This window comes from Dipteris shenzhenensis, chromosome 5, assembly GCF_047967505.1.
Source record: "Dipteris shenzhenensis isolate YYH24624 ecotype China chromosome 5, Dip_SZ_1.0, whole genome shotgun sequence".
NCBI classification, from domain to species: domain Eukaryota; kingdom Viridiplantae; phylum Streptophyta; class Polypodiopsida; order Gleicheniales; family Dipteridaceae; genus Dipteris; species Dipteris shenzhenensis.
Genome location: NC_141600.1, coordinates 37,187,697 through 37,200,352, shown reverse-complemented (window position 1 = coordinate 37,200,352; position 12,656 = coordinate 37,187,697). Strand labels below are relative to the sequence as shown.

The following is a 12,656-nucleotide window of genomic DNA, read 5'->3' as shown; positions in this document are numbered from 1 at the left end:
GACTTCAACGCGAGGACCTCAGACAGACAGGCCCTCACTTATGACTTCATGGAGGATCCGGTCATACTCCCAGCATTTCACGATGATAGCCTCTGTCGGACTTCATCAGACTGCACAGTACAGCCCACAGATCAGGGACGTCAGTTACTGGAGCTCCTCACCTCGCACACTATGGTCATTTATAACGGCTTGTCCAGGTGGCCACAGTCTTCCATGCCTACATTCTCTTCTGCTTCTGGGCGTGGTACTAGCGTGATCGACTACATCATAGGTCCCCCGACTCTAGTCCCTTCCATCCATAGCCTTACTGTTATCCCCTTCATGCCCTCTGCCGACCATGCACTCATCCACTTTAGTTTGACTCATGTCTCCCATGACCCACCCCCCCCTCGTTATCATGACCGCCAACCCTATTACGAGGTTCATTTCGACCACCAGTTCGATGATGTATATAGCCAGAACCTCAGCCGCCTACTCCGTTCTCATCTATTAGATGCTCTACCATCCACGCAGGACCGGTGGGAACTTGTACATACTTCACTCGTTTCTGCCGCTCACATGTCGTTCCCTGCCACATGTCATTCGTCTAGTCCCCCACCAGTTGGTCTTGTTCCTTGCAACGGTTGGTATGACGAGGAGTGTAAGGAACCCCGCAGGAAACTTCACCTTGAGACCAAGGAGAAGTCTCCCCTCCTTGCCGAAACCAAGAGAGACTACAAGTGGTTGGTTAGGCGCAAGAAACGCCAATTTCTAGCCCGGAATGAGGAGGAGCTGAGAAGCTTGCTTTTCAGCTGTGACTCCAAGGAATTCTGGAGAAAATTCCTCCGCTCGAAGTCTCAGAGCCCCCTCACAGATCCACGTGTCTGTCTGCATACACTTCAGCTCTATACGATGTTCCAGATCAGCCAGCCATCGATTTATCCCATTCCCCTAGGCCGGCTTCATCTAGTCTCTTCACACCAGAGAGTGTCCGTGCAGCAGTCCACCGATTGAAGAACGGGAGTGCTAAGGATCATGATGGATTGCAAACAGAGTATGTAATCCATGGGATTGATGCCTTAGATTTTGTTCTTTCCTGTCTCTTCAATGAGTCTGTTTGTACAGGCCTACTACAGTCCTGGTTAGGCAATACCATAGTACCTATCCACAAGTCGGGGGACCCTATGGAGCCGTCGAATTACAGGACCATCATGATTGGCCACGTTATGGCCAAGATCTATGCATCAGTTTTGGAAAGCCGTATAAATGACCATGCCGAGACGACAGGACTCAGAGCCAGAGGGCAGGTTGGATTTCGCAGGGATCATTCGACACTTGACCACATCCTCACACTCAGGGCACTGGTAGAGGAGGCGAAGTCACGAAGGCAACGGCTTTATTGTTGCGTCGTGGACTTCAGGAAGGCATTTGATACAATTCCGCGATTCAGATTGTTTCAGAGGATTCGCCAGATGGGCTTTAGTGGAGAGATACAGTGGGCTATCATGGCTTTGTATGAGAGGGTCACTGGTCGGGTTCGGACATGTAAGGGGCTCTCAGAGGAGGTATGCAGCACGATTGGGGTGAAGCAGGGTTGCCCGCTCTCTCCTACTCTCTTTGGATTATATATTGATGAGCTAGAGATGTTTGTACAGATGACAGGCGGTGTGGGCTCTACTCTCTCAGGATCCTCCATTCCTATCCTCCTGTATGCGGACGATGTGGTTCTCATTTCCTCTACTGCTCAGGGCCTCCAGGCACATATTGAGGCACTCCACAGGTTTTGCCAGGACAGGGGGTTGACCGTAAACCTTGGCAAGACCAAGGTTATGGTTTTCAACACCTCTGATCGTATTTACAGCACGGATGAGTTTTGCTTCACTTATGACGGACAGCCCATTGAGCTTGTTAGAGAGTACACTTATTTGGGGGTAGTTTTCAGGGGACCGGTTTTCACCATGACATATGCAGCACGAGATAGGATTAGTAAAGGGTATGCTTCGTTGGCTCATCTTGAGCGTCAGTGTTTTCAGTCCCACTTTCAGCATCCCGATACGAAATCCTTGCTTTTTGATACATTGGTGAGACCAGCTGCGATGTATGTAGCTCCTTTCTGGGCAGGAGACCTCGGCGCTGCAGATTGGAGACGAGTAGAGAGGTTACAGATCATCATGTTCTCTCGGCTCATTAGGGCCAAGGCTACAGTTCCACACGAGATCATGCTAGCAGAGTTTGGAGCTACTCCCCTTGCATTGGATGCAGCGTTTCAGTCGGTCATGTATTTGCACAGGGTTAGGGAGTTTGGAGACTCAGCAGCAGGCAGAGCTCGGTTGCCATGGCTAGCACTTGCATCTTCTATGGAGTTGGCACGATCTGGGGCCCGATACTGCTGGTACTTCAGACTCACTAGGTGGCTCACATCTCTTGGACTAGACATGGATAGACTGCCTCCCTTCCGATACAGCATAGATGCCCCTCATCTCCAGTTGACTCGCCACGAGCTTAGCCAGGTCACGAGAGCAGACTTGCTGCAGCTTCATACGTATCGCACTTGGATTTATCCCACACAGCTTCCGACGAAGATGGCCACATATCGTGACCACTTCCTTCGGATCTCAGAGGATGGATTTGTCATTCCACCAGGCTATACAGGTATCCACATGTCCCACTCACTGAGGATTGCCTTGGCCAGCTTAGAGTCTCTTCGCATCAGCTCGAGATAGAGGCTGGTAGGATGCGACGCATGGAGGATGGACGGCGACCAGGCCGAGAGACCAGGATCTGCCCTTGTTGCACCATGGGAGAGGTGGAGTCAGAGGAGCACTTCATTTGCAGATGCCCGCTATATTATGAGCTCAGAGGTAGATTCCACTGTCTCTTCATGGATGGCTTTGGACCTCTCTCACGAGTGATGGACTACGAGGATCAGCATTGCCTAGCTCTTTATGTCAGGGAGGCCACTATGCTTCGACGAGACTACCTCAGAGACCATCAGCACAGACCGGAGCGTGATAGAGCCTAGCCTGATAGAGCTCAGGCACACGCTATACCAGAGGACAAAGACCAGGAGGAGCACGAGGAGGTTAGAGCTCACACAGGACACATGCCTCCACCCTGTGGATGTACATATGAGATGGTTTGTAGATGCCGCAGAATCTTGTTACATAGGGGACGTACTCGCCGCTTCATCTCCAGACGATCCAGGATGATGGCAGCTTTTCGGAGGAGACTTACTCATGGAGATCTCGCCCCACCAGCCGCTCACCTCACCTTTGCTCAGATTTGTACTCTCATAGCAGGAGGGAGAGTCGATGGACAGGATTTCTAGTATTATTTTGGTTCTCAGACTCCGTGACACCTGGACTTGTATCTTTGCATTGGCATATTGTACTCATCCCCCCATTTTGCACCCAGGGGCGGTTTCCTTGCATCTAGTTTACTTTGTATTTAGGCTCAAATTTGACATTATGTACTTTCACTTGCATTGTATTGCGTAGCACTTAGATGATATTTGACGATGCCTCTTCTTTGTGGCACGTTGATTTTGTGCTATCTCGTATGCAGAGTTCTTGATGTCCCATGGGCCCATTTTGGCCTTTAGTGGACAATAATACACTTTCTTTCTTTCTTTCTCTCTCTCTCTCTCTCTCTCTCTCTCTCTCTCTCTCTCTCCCCCCCGTACCTTCTCCGTACAGTCCCGTAACCTCTTTGTACAGCCCGGACAGGGCTACCTGACCCACTTGACACCCGGCCAGGCAGCCTCTTTTAGCAGATTGCTCCCCGTTCCTGGAGAACGACATGCTCATGCACTACATTGCCTCATCATCTGGGCAATCTTTCTGTTATGTAGCGCAATTAAGGGTTTAGAACAAGGACTATTGAAAACTCCCCTCAATCTTAAAGGCAAACGGTCACCTGTGTGTGTAGAAGAGGACTGATAGCAGGTCTTACCATCCCTTTACAAGGGGCATTGGCAGCCACCTCTAGTAGATCCAGGGCCCCGATTTGTTATCTCGACTTGGATACTCTCACACTGGTGGAGGCTTTGGAGCATTTGGAGGATTGGGGTATGACAGCCCTTTTCGAGGAGTACGGCGAGGTGATCGACATGGCAGACATAATGCGCTACAGTGATAGATATGCTTGGGCCAAGCGATCCCTACATATGGCGCAGCGGATCATGGATGACACCTTCTCTCAGTTAGGTGCTATGATTTTCAACTCCACAGGGCATACCCAGTGATTGCTGTCCCAGAAACAACACTTGAAATTGGAGTTCGAAAAATTAATAGACACTCAGTGCTGGGCCTGGCAGTCAGAAGTTGAGGAGGAGGAAATGTGGGAAAGGCAACAGGAAGCACTTGAGGAGCAACATCGCCTTGAGAGGCACCAGTGGGAAATAGAGAAGACTACCATACAAACCCTACATACCTCTCAGCACCATTGGGAAATAGAGAATACTACCATACAAGCCCTACATACCTCTCAGCACGCACTTCACACCAGTGGTCTTAGGCCTCCGGTAACACCTCTGGAAGAGATCAGACCTCCCCTTAGACATGCTGCAAATGGTGTGTGCATGAAGAGGCGTGCCTCTCTCTGTGAAGGCTGCAACTCTTGATGTGAGGAGTTTGTACACACATGATTACATTGTATGTACACACACAAATATATCCGTGCATGCATGAATTTTGTTATCCATAAATATATTCATACATGTGTATGTATAATACACAACGTTAACTGTTTTATTGTTGTAGGAGATAAATTATGAAGTGCGGAGCAAGAGATGTTTTTTGTTTCCTTGAAGATAACGTTTTAATGTAGGTACCACACTTCCTACGGTGCCTTAATTTTATATTTCTATTGCTAAACATGTATGTTTTTTGAGGATTGGCGAGACCATGTATGGTGCTTTTTTGGAGTCAAGGTTTCTACTTGACATAGTTTAATGTGTTTTACTTGCATCAATAGGGACCATGTTGCTTCCTTATTGGTGAACTCATAGGCATGACTATTCTAGTCTTCAAGCAACATGGACAAAGTTTTTCACTTGTTTGTCCTAGCTTGTGATAAAAGCATAATGAACTCTTGGTTACTTGCATCTTCTTTTATGTTGATAGGTAATCTTGCTTGGGTTATAAGAAACGATCGTGACATTCAAGTGGAAGAGCTCTGTGAGCAAACTTAATTTATAGTTTACATGTACTTTTTGCAAGCAGATACAGAATTTGCTCTGCGATTGGAGCCAGAAAATAAGGAGTTGAAGCAACAATATTTGGAAGCTAAGTCTCTTTGTGAAAAGGTTGGATAGACTATGCCTTTATTTTATTTGGGTTGGAAATATTTTGGAAATATGAAAAAAATTTGGTTGATTCTTTTGGAAATAAATTGATGCTTAGAAGGATGACTTCTTTGTAGAACTGCATCTTAAGGGAAGACGTCCAAATCTACTTGAGGGAATATATGGTCTATTGATGATAGTTACAGATAACTTATGATCTTGCATCTGTTAAAATTGTCTTGGACAGCTCGGTGCTCATGTACAAGTGTTCCCATCCCACTCATAGTGTGTGTCTATGTGTGTAGCTATCCATTCTTTACTCAAAAGGAAGGATGATAGCCAGTAGGGCACATGTGTGACACACATTTTCATATCCACCACAATGTGAGATAGTTGAGAACATACCTGCTGTACCTACTTGAGGGAATATCTCGTCTATTGATGATATTTACAGATAACTTACTAAGAAAATCTTATGGTATCCTCTTGCATCTATTAAAATTGTCTTGGACAGCTCTGTGCTCATATACAAGTGTCCCCATCCCACTCAGTGTGTGTGTAGCTATCCATTTTTTTTCCGAAAAAACAGTTCTAATTATATTACTTCGAGAACAAGATACAAGAGGTCAGCTTATAGCTGACGGGCTGCGTACACAAACCGGACGCAGCCCAAAAGGTAGCATAATAAATCATACTCTCACGGAGGAATATGCTGAGTGTGAATGAACAGCCATCGGGGTGGTGAGTAGTGCCACCGAAGGCCCTGCGTAGTCTGCTCGAAGAAGAGGCTCTGTGAATCCCAAGCCTGGAGGAAGCGTCTCCGCTTCTCCTGACCAGCCCGGGAGTCTCCCTGAATCTGGTCCCACTGGCCTCTGAGGGTATGAATAATCTCACTCCAAATCTCCGCCATGATCTGGGCAGTCGATAAGGAGGTGCCACCGAGGATCTGCGCGCAGCGCGAGGTCCAGATGTGCCATCCTGTAATGCTGCTGATAATCTCCCAGACTGGCTGCCTCTCCCGAACTCCTGTATCAGCCTCTGCTAGGTGCTGTGGGATACCCTCGAGCGGCCCCCACGTCCCCTGTGTGATAAGGAAAGTGGGGTCCTGCTGGCATGCCTCGAACAAGTGATGAAGACCAGGTGCGGTGCTGCACCAACAGAACGCGCCCCAAGTGATCACTCCTAGCTCTGGTGCTGCACGAGTAAGAAGCCCGAAAGTCCACCTCCACACTTCCTGGGCGCGCATGCAGCTCCACAGGCAGTGTTTTGGTGACTCCTCATCCGCATGGCAAATCTGACAGCAACCGTCCTGGCCTATCTGCCTCAACCAGCTCCCCACTGGAAGACCTTTGTGGGTAAGAAGCCACAGGAAGTACGAGATCTTCCGTGGCCGCCAGCTCTCCCACAAGGCCTTCCAGAAAGCCTGCAAAAAGAACCTGGAGATACCCTGTGCGTACCAGCTAGGACGCTGGGTGGGGGGGCGGCTCTGCATCCTCCCGAGAATTCGCCTGCCCAGAGTCGTGCTGTAAGCGAAGAAGGAAGTCTGCCCCTGTCCTGTCACAATCTCTGGCCACCACCACTCTCCTGGGTCCCACTCAAGCTCTGACAAGGCCCGCCCCTCCCAGAGCCAAAGACGCCAAAGCTGCAACTGGTCCTGCTCGATACTAGGGTCGGTATGCCAGACCTTCCCCAGAAGGCCTACGACCCTAACCCTCTGCCACGGTAGTAGGGGGTCAATGAGCGCATCCTCTCTCCTGAGTCGTCCGTCCCCTGAAACCGCGAAGAAGGCGATAGAGGAGTCATCCAAACGTCCTGCGACCACCAGTGGGATGCCACGGGGGGTGAACTGTCCCAGCCAGTGGGTGTCTCCAGGCATGAGGACCTGAGGCTCAGGTGGAGCCAACCAAGCGGCTGGGATCGCTCCGTCGATCTCCGTGCGTCTCGCCTGGACTCCGCGTGCACCTCCCGCTGCGTCTGCCAGATCGGCCATCTCCAGATGTCTGTACGTATCCCTCCAAACTCGAAGGGACCGGGCTGGCCCCCTCATCCAGCCGTCCCACCTGATATGTGATCTCTCCCCCAACTGAAGGCCCTCGGCGTCTCTGACCTGCCCATTCCAGACGAGCGGCTGGCGATCGATCTCCTCCTGACAGCTGGGCTGGGACTGAATGAGACTGAGACGGAGCCGCCTCCAAACCATGAGGAGGCTACGAACGAGTGGGGAGCGGGGCTGAGTGAGCGGGGCGGAAGTGAAGATCCACCTGAAGGACGGTAGCCACTCTCCACCTCGGCGCGGGACACAAGAGCCGACTCCTTGCTGGAGTAACATCTTCCACGTCTGCCCCCCTGGGGTCAAACCGCGGATGATAAGCTTGCCTAACAAGGCCTGACTCTGAAGCTCTGGATCAATGACCCCCAGACCCCCCTCCGCCTGCGGAAGAATGACTGTCTGCCAAGCAACCCTGGCTCTGGTATCTCTCTGCCCATCCTCCCCAGACCAAAGAAAGTTCCGAACCAACCTCCTGAGCTGTGCCACGCTGGATCTCGAGAAGCACCAACAGGAAGCCACATACCAAGCCGTGGCTAGAAGGACCTGGTTAACTACTAAAGCACGACCTGCAAGGGACAGCTTAGCAGTGCTCCAGAAAGCCAGCTTCCGTCGGATGGAATCTAGCACCGGGAGAAACTGCTGAGCTGGCGTAATGTCTAGGCCAACCTGGAAGCCAAGGTATCTAGCTGTCTGACCACGTGGAATCCATCTGAAGCCCAGGAATCGCCCCCACTGAGAACACGCCCCCGGGTCTGTGAGAAAACCAACTGATTTGTTCCAGTTGATTTTCGCACCAGCGGCCGAGCAGAAAACCTCCAGGGCCATCCGCACCCTCTCTAGCATCCTCTCATCGTCCTGGACATAAAGGGCTGTATCATCTGCGTACTCTGAGTCCAGAAGCTCCGTGTCCTCCCGGAGTGGAAGGCGAACACCCCTGAGCCCTGTGGACCTCGCCCGAAGGTAGTAAGTCATGGCCTCGGCGAAGAAGAGAAACAGATAAGGAGCCAGGGGACAACCCTGACGTACTGATCTCTCCAAGCTGAAACGCTCACCCATCCTGCCTCCAATGATGACTCTGCTAGACGCTGTCCTGTACAAAGCTGAGATACCCTGAATCCAGCCTGCCGGGAAACCTAGCCGCTCCAGAGTCCCCTCCAAAAAGGACCAATCCACGCGATCGTAGGCCTTCTCGAAGTCGAGAAGTAAAATGGCAAGGTGTGAACCGCTGTACTGAGCCCACTCCGCCGCCTCTGAAAAGGTGAAGACATTATCCAGGATACTGCGGTCCTGGACAAAGCCTGTCTGAGTGTCATGGACGAGGTCTGGGAGTAGAGGTCGAACTCTGGCACTGATCATCTTGGCGAGGATTTTGTAGGCAGTGGTAAGGAGAGTGATCGGACGCCACTGGCGGATCTCCTGTCTATCTCCTCCCTTCGGGATGAGGCAAATCAGTCCCGAGGAGAGGCTCTCTGGCATCTGACCGCTGCTGAAAATCCCCTGCAGAGCTGCAAGGAGGGGCTGATGGATCTGGTCCCAGAAGGAGGTGAAGAAAGCTCGGGATAGCCCATCCTCACCTGGGCATTTCTGCCCATCAATAGCCATCAAGGCCTCCAACATCTCATCCGCGGTGAACGGCGCCAACAAAGACGCCTGCATGCTGGGCTGGACCAGGGATGGAATGTGCCTCCACACCTCCTCACGGTCACGACTAGCACGAGGGGCAAGTGGCTCCTGCTGGAAGAGGGTCCTGTAGAAGTCAGTGGCCAACCCCATGACCTCCCCCGGGTCCGTAACAATGTGACCATCCGCTGTCCTGAGACTCCGTAGCTGATCACCTGCAGCTCTCTGGCCGTGTGTCCTGAAGAACTCCCTGCACATCCGGTCACCCTTCCGGGCCCAGAAGGAGAGAGAGGCGTGATAGGAGAACTCGGAGCGACGCTGGAGGGTCTCCTCCAAGAGGGCTCTGGCTCGAAGGGCCTGGATCCGAAGCTCCTCCGAGCCCGGGGAAGACTGCTGAAGTCGCTGAATGGAGGCGAGGTCCCTCCGAAGAGCTCTCTCTCTGCCCCACCAATCCTGTCGAACCTGTAGGGCTGCGAGCTGGCAGATCTGGCTGGACTCCTGCAGAGCCTGCGCGACCGAGTCTACCAGATCCATGCCCTCCCCCCAGTCTCTGTCCCAAAGACTGCAAATGCTGCTACGGACGTCCACCCTCGAGAAGATGGAATCGGGAATCCTGCATGATCGGGGGGGGAGAGTCTGGGCTGCCGAATCTAATGAGAGGAGCACAGGCGCATGGTCGGATAGTGTCGTCCCTGGAACAATGCCCGCCTGGCCACCTCTGCTGATGGCCCAATCACTGACATAAAACCTATCAAGCCGCTCCAGGAGTCTGCCTCCTTCCCTGCGGAAGCCCCAAGAGAAGTCCAGGCTCCCGTGCCAACGCCGGAAGGACGGGTCTCTCCAACTGTCCCTCCCTCCTGTCGCGAAGATGAAAGAGTCCCAAGCTGACTGCTCTGCCTGAGCCATACCTGTGAACGCCGGATCTCTACCCTGCTGGTCCTCCAAGGTCTCCAGGTTGTTGAAGTCTCCTCCAACAATCCAGGAATCCATGTCTGGAAGAATCCCTGTAAGTGTCCTCCAAAAGGTGGCTCTGCATCTGAGGTCTGTGGGAGCATAAATGTTGAGGATTCCTATCTTGGATCCCTCCAAATTCAGGCCTACCCAAAGGGCTCGGCCTGGGATCAACGTGCCGTGACCGAAAACTGACTGAGCTAACTGCTCGCACACGGAGGTACAGACCCCCCCGCTCCTCCCCTGTGCGCCGATCGAAGGCTCCCAATAAGTGTAGGAGCGTCCAGGGAGAACCTTCCCGCAGCTACGGGCATGAGCCGCAGAAAGCTTGTGCTCCTGGAGCAGCAGTACATCCAATCGACCAATCACTGCAGGCTGAAGTTCCTGACGCAAAATGAGCTTCCTGGGACCACGGGTACTCGAAGAGTGAAACCCGTTCACATTCCAGGAAACGAGGTGTAGGCTCATGGAGAGGGATGGGGGGCTGCGAACAGCTGTCTGCTCGCAGAAGAAGTCGAAGAAGAATCAGACAGATCGGAGTGGAGGCGCTGCCGCTTGTGAGAAGGTTTGGAGGGGGAGACGGGGTCGTCCTGCCCGTTCTTCAAAACCTTCAGCAAAGGCGAGAGGCCCCTAGTGCCATGAACAAATGCTTTCTCGAGCCAGCTCGAGATCTCTGAAGCAGTCATCCCGTAGAAGGTTCGGAGTTTCTGTTGGGACCAAGCTCTGACATCCTGGGGAAGAGGCCATGCCAGGGGGGGTCTGAGGATCACGATCAATCGGAAACGTTTGGCAGCGCAACGCCACCGCAAGCGCACATCGCCCTCGGACCACTGAGTCTCGAGGAGCTGCCCACCGGACGGGCCTATCCAGGAGCAAATCTGGGCGTGTGTCTGCTCTCTGAGAGCCTCCCACACCGAGTCGTCTGTCCAGGTCTCGGTGCCATCGCTGAGGAACGTGAAGGCGAAGCTAGGGCCATCCCTGGGAGCCAAGGCACCAATCCTCCCATCCGCCCCTTTGCGGAGCATGAAGATACTAATGTCGAGACAAGCCGGGAAGGTCCCAAGGTCGGCCACATCCAGGTAGTCCCAGGGGCCAGATCTGTAAAAGTCTCGAGGGAGCTCTCTCTCCTGGAGCTGAGACCCAGCTGAGTCTGCCACTGAGGGGCTAGCGGGAAGGGAAACCTGCTCCACTGGTGGTACAGACACCAGGTGTCCTGCAAGCGGGGGAGGAAGGGGAGGAGGCTGCGGGATAGGCGACTCGGGCTCCACGGAGGCGACTGGCGGAGAAGGTGGAGGAGGTGGAGCGGAGGCTGCACTCGGCTGGGAAGGCGACGGTGCAGCTAACTCTGTAGGAGGGGCGAGGGGAGCAGGGGGGGGAGGGGGATGGGGATGCATCTGGAACTGGGGCTGAGAGGGAGGGGGAGGGGGAGGGGACTGAGGAAAAGGAGGCGGGGGCTGAAACTGCGGGGCGGGCGAAGGGGGGGGAAACTGGGGAAACCGGGGAGAAGGCGGGGGGGTGGGGGAGAGGAGGATCTGAGGCTGTGGAGGGCGGGCTGCCGTCGAAGAAGAGGCTCTCCCAGGTCCCTGGGGCATCTGCCTGTCAGGCCTGTGGAGTGCTGCTGCAGGAATGGTGACCTCTGCCTCCTTGCCTTTATCCGAAATCTTCTTATTCTTTCCTCTTTTCCTTCGAACCTCGGTCCAACCGCCCACTACCTCTGGCCCAGGCTCCGACTGCCTCGGCTCCTCCTGACGTGGCTGTCCGGGGGGGGGAGGTGGGGGCGGAGGGGGCGGGGGCGGGGAGGGTCGAGACGAGCTGGCAAAGCGTGGACAAGCAGCCGCCAAGTGCCCAAAGCCATGGCACCGCAGGCACTGACCTGGCTGTCCGGTGACTATCATGCTCTGGGTGATACTGTCGGCACCTGTAACGATCTCGATCACTGCAGGGAGAGTCGCAGGATCCGCCACAGCCACACGGACTCGGGGAGCTCCTGCCGTGGTCACCGCATCGGCAAAGGTGTCGTGCATAACCCAGCCAAAATGGGAGCCCAAGTCCCTGACAATCGGCCGCAGCTCAGTAGCAAGCCCTGGAAAAACGAGTGTCACTGGGTGGCGAGGTATACGGAACCGAGTATCGAAATCCGCTGCGCTGAAACCACGGTACCACGGGACTATCATGATGATCTTCCCATCCACCGATGTGGGGGAACCGGCAACCAGATTGCTCGCAGCTTTCTCACTGGAGAGTTTGAGCCAGAAGATGCCCCTTCCCATAAGGGCCACCTCCTCAATGTGGCCATCCTCTAGCAAGAGAGTGGACTGGAGCCAGTCCCTGATGGTAGACCTGGAGGGGGAGTGTCCAATGACTCTACCGTAAACAGAGGTACGAGCAAAGTCACTGGCTACCGCCTGAACACGGGATGATTGTTGCTCTGTCAGGATAACGCGGTAGGCATCTGGAGAGGGAGGGTCCGACTGGGCCTCCGGATCCGGGCTGGGGGCCGCCATACCGCCAAGACTAACTGCAAGCTTCCGATGAAGAAAAACAGGCTGCCACCCAAGAAGGGGATGAAGCGGCGGTGGAGCCTGGGGGTGAGGCGGGCGAGGCGAAATGAAGGGTCGGAGGGGTCGAAGCTGAGGGCGGGGCGAAGGCTGCGGGGTGCGGGGAGTACGGAAGGGGCGAGAGGGCGGGGGGGGGGGGTGAAGTTGGAATGGCGGGGGTGGAGAGGTGAAGCGGGGGGGCGAGGGGAGCGGAATGAGGCGGAGGCGGGTGAAG

General features: G+C 53.8%; 1 protein-coding gene across 2 annotated transcripts in view; it reads left to right on the top strand.

Moving 5' to 3' along the window:
• LOC147901974 (uncharacterized) overlaps positions 1–12,656 on the top strand; it is a 152,170-nt gene that overhangs the window by 51,264 nt on the left and 88,250 nt on the right. For both annotated transcript variants that reach the window (XM_087375122.1, XM_087375121.1), the window contains exon 8: positions 5,202–5,284. In XM_087375122.1, the coding sequence (XP_087231248.1) occupies positions 5,202–5,284 (83 nt within the window). The remainder of the gene's footprint in view (positions 1–5,201; positions 5,285–12,656) is intronic.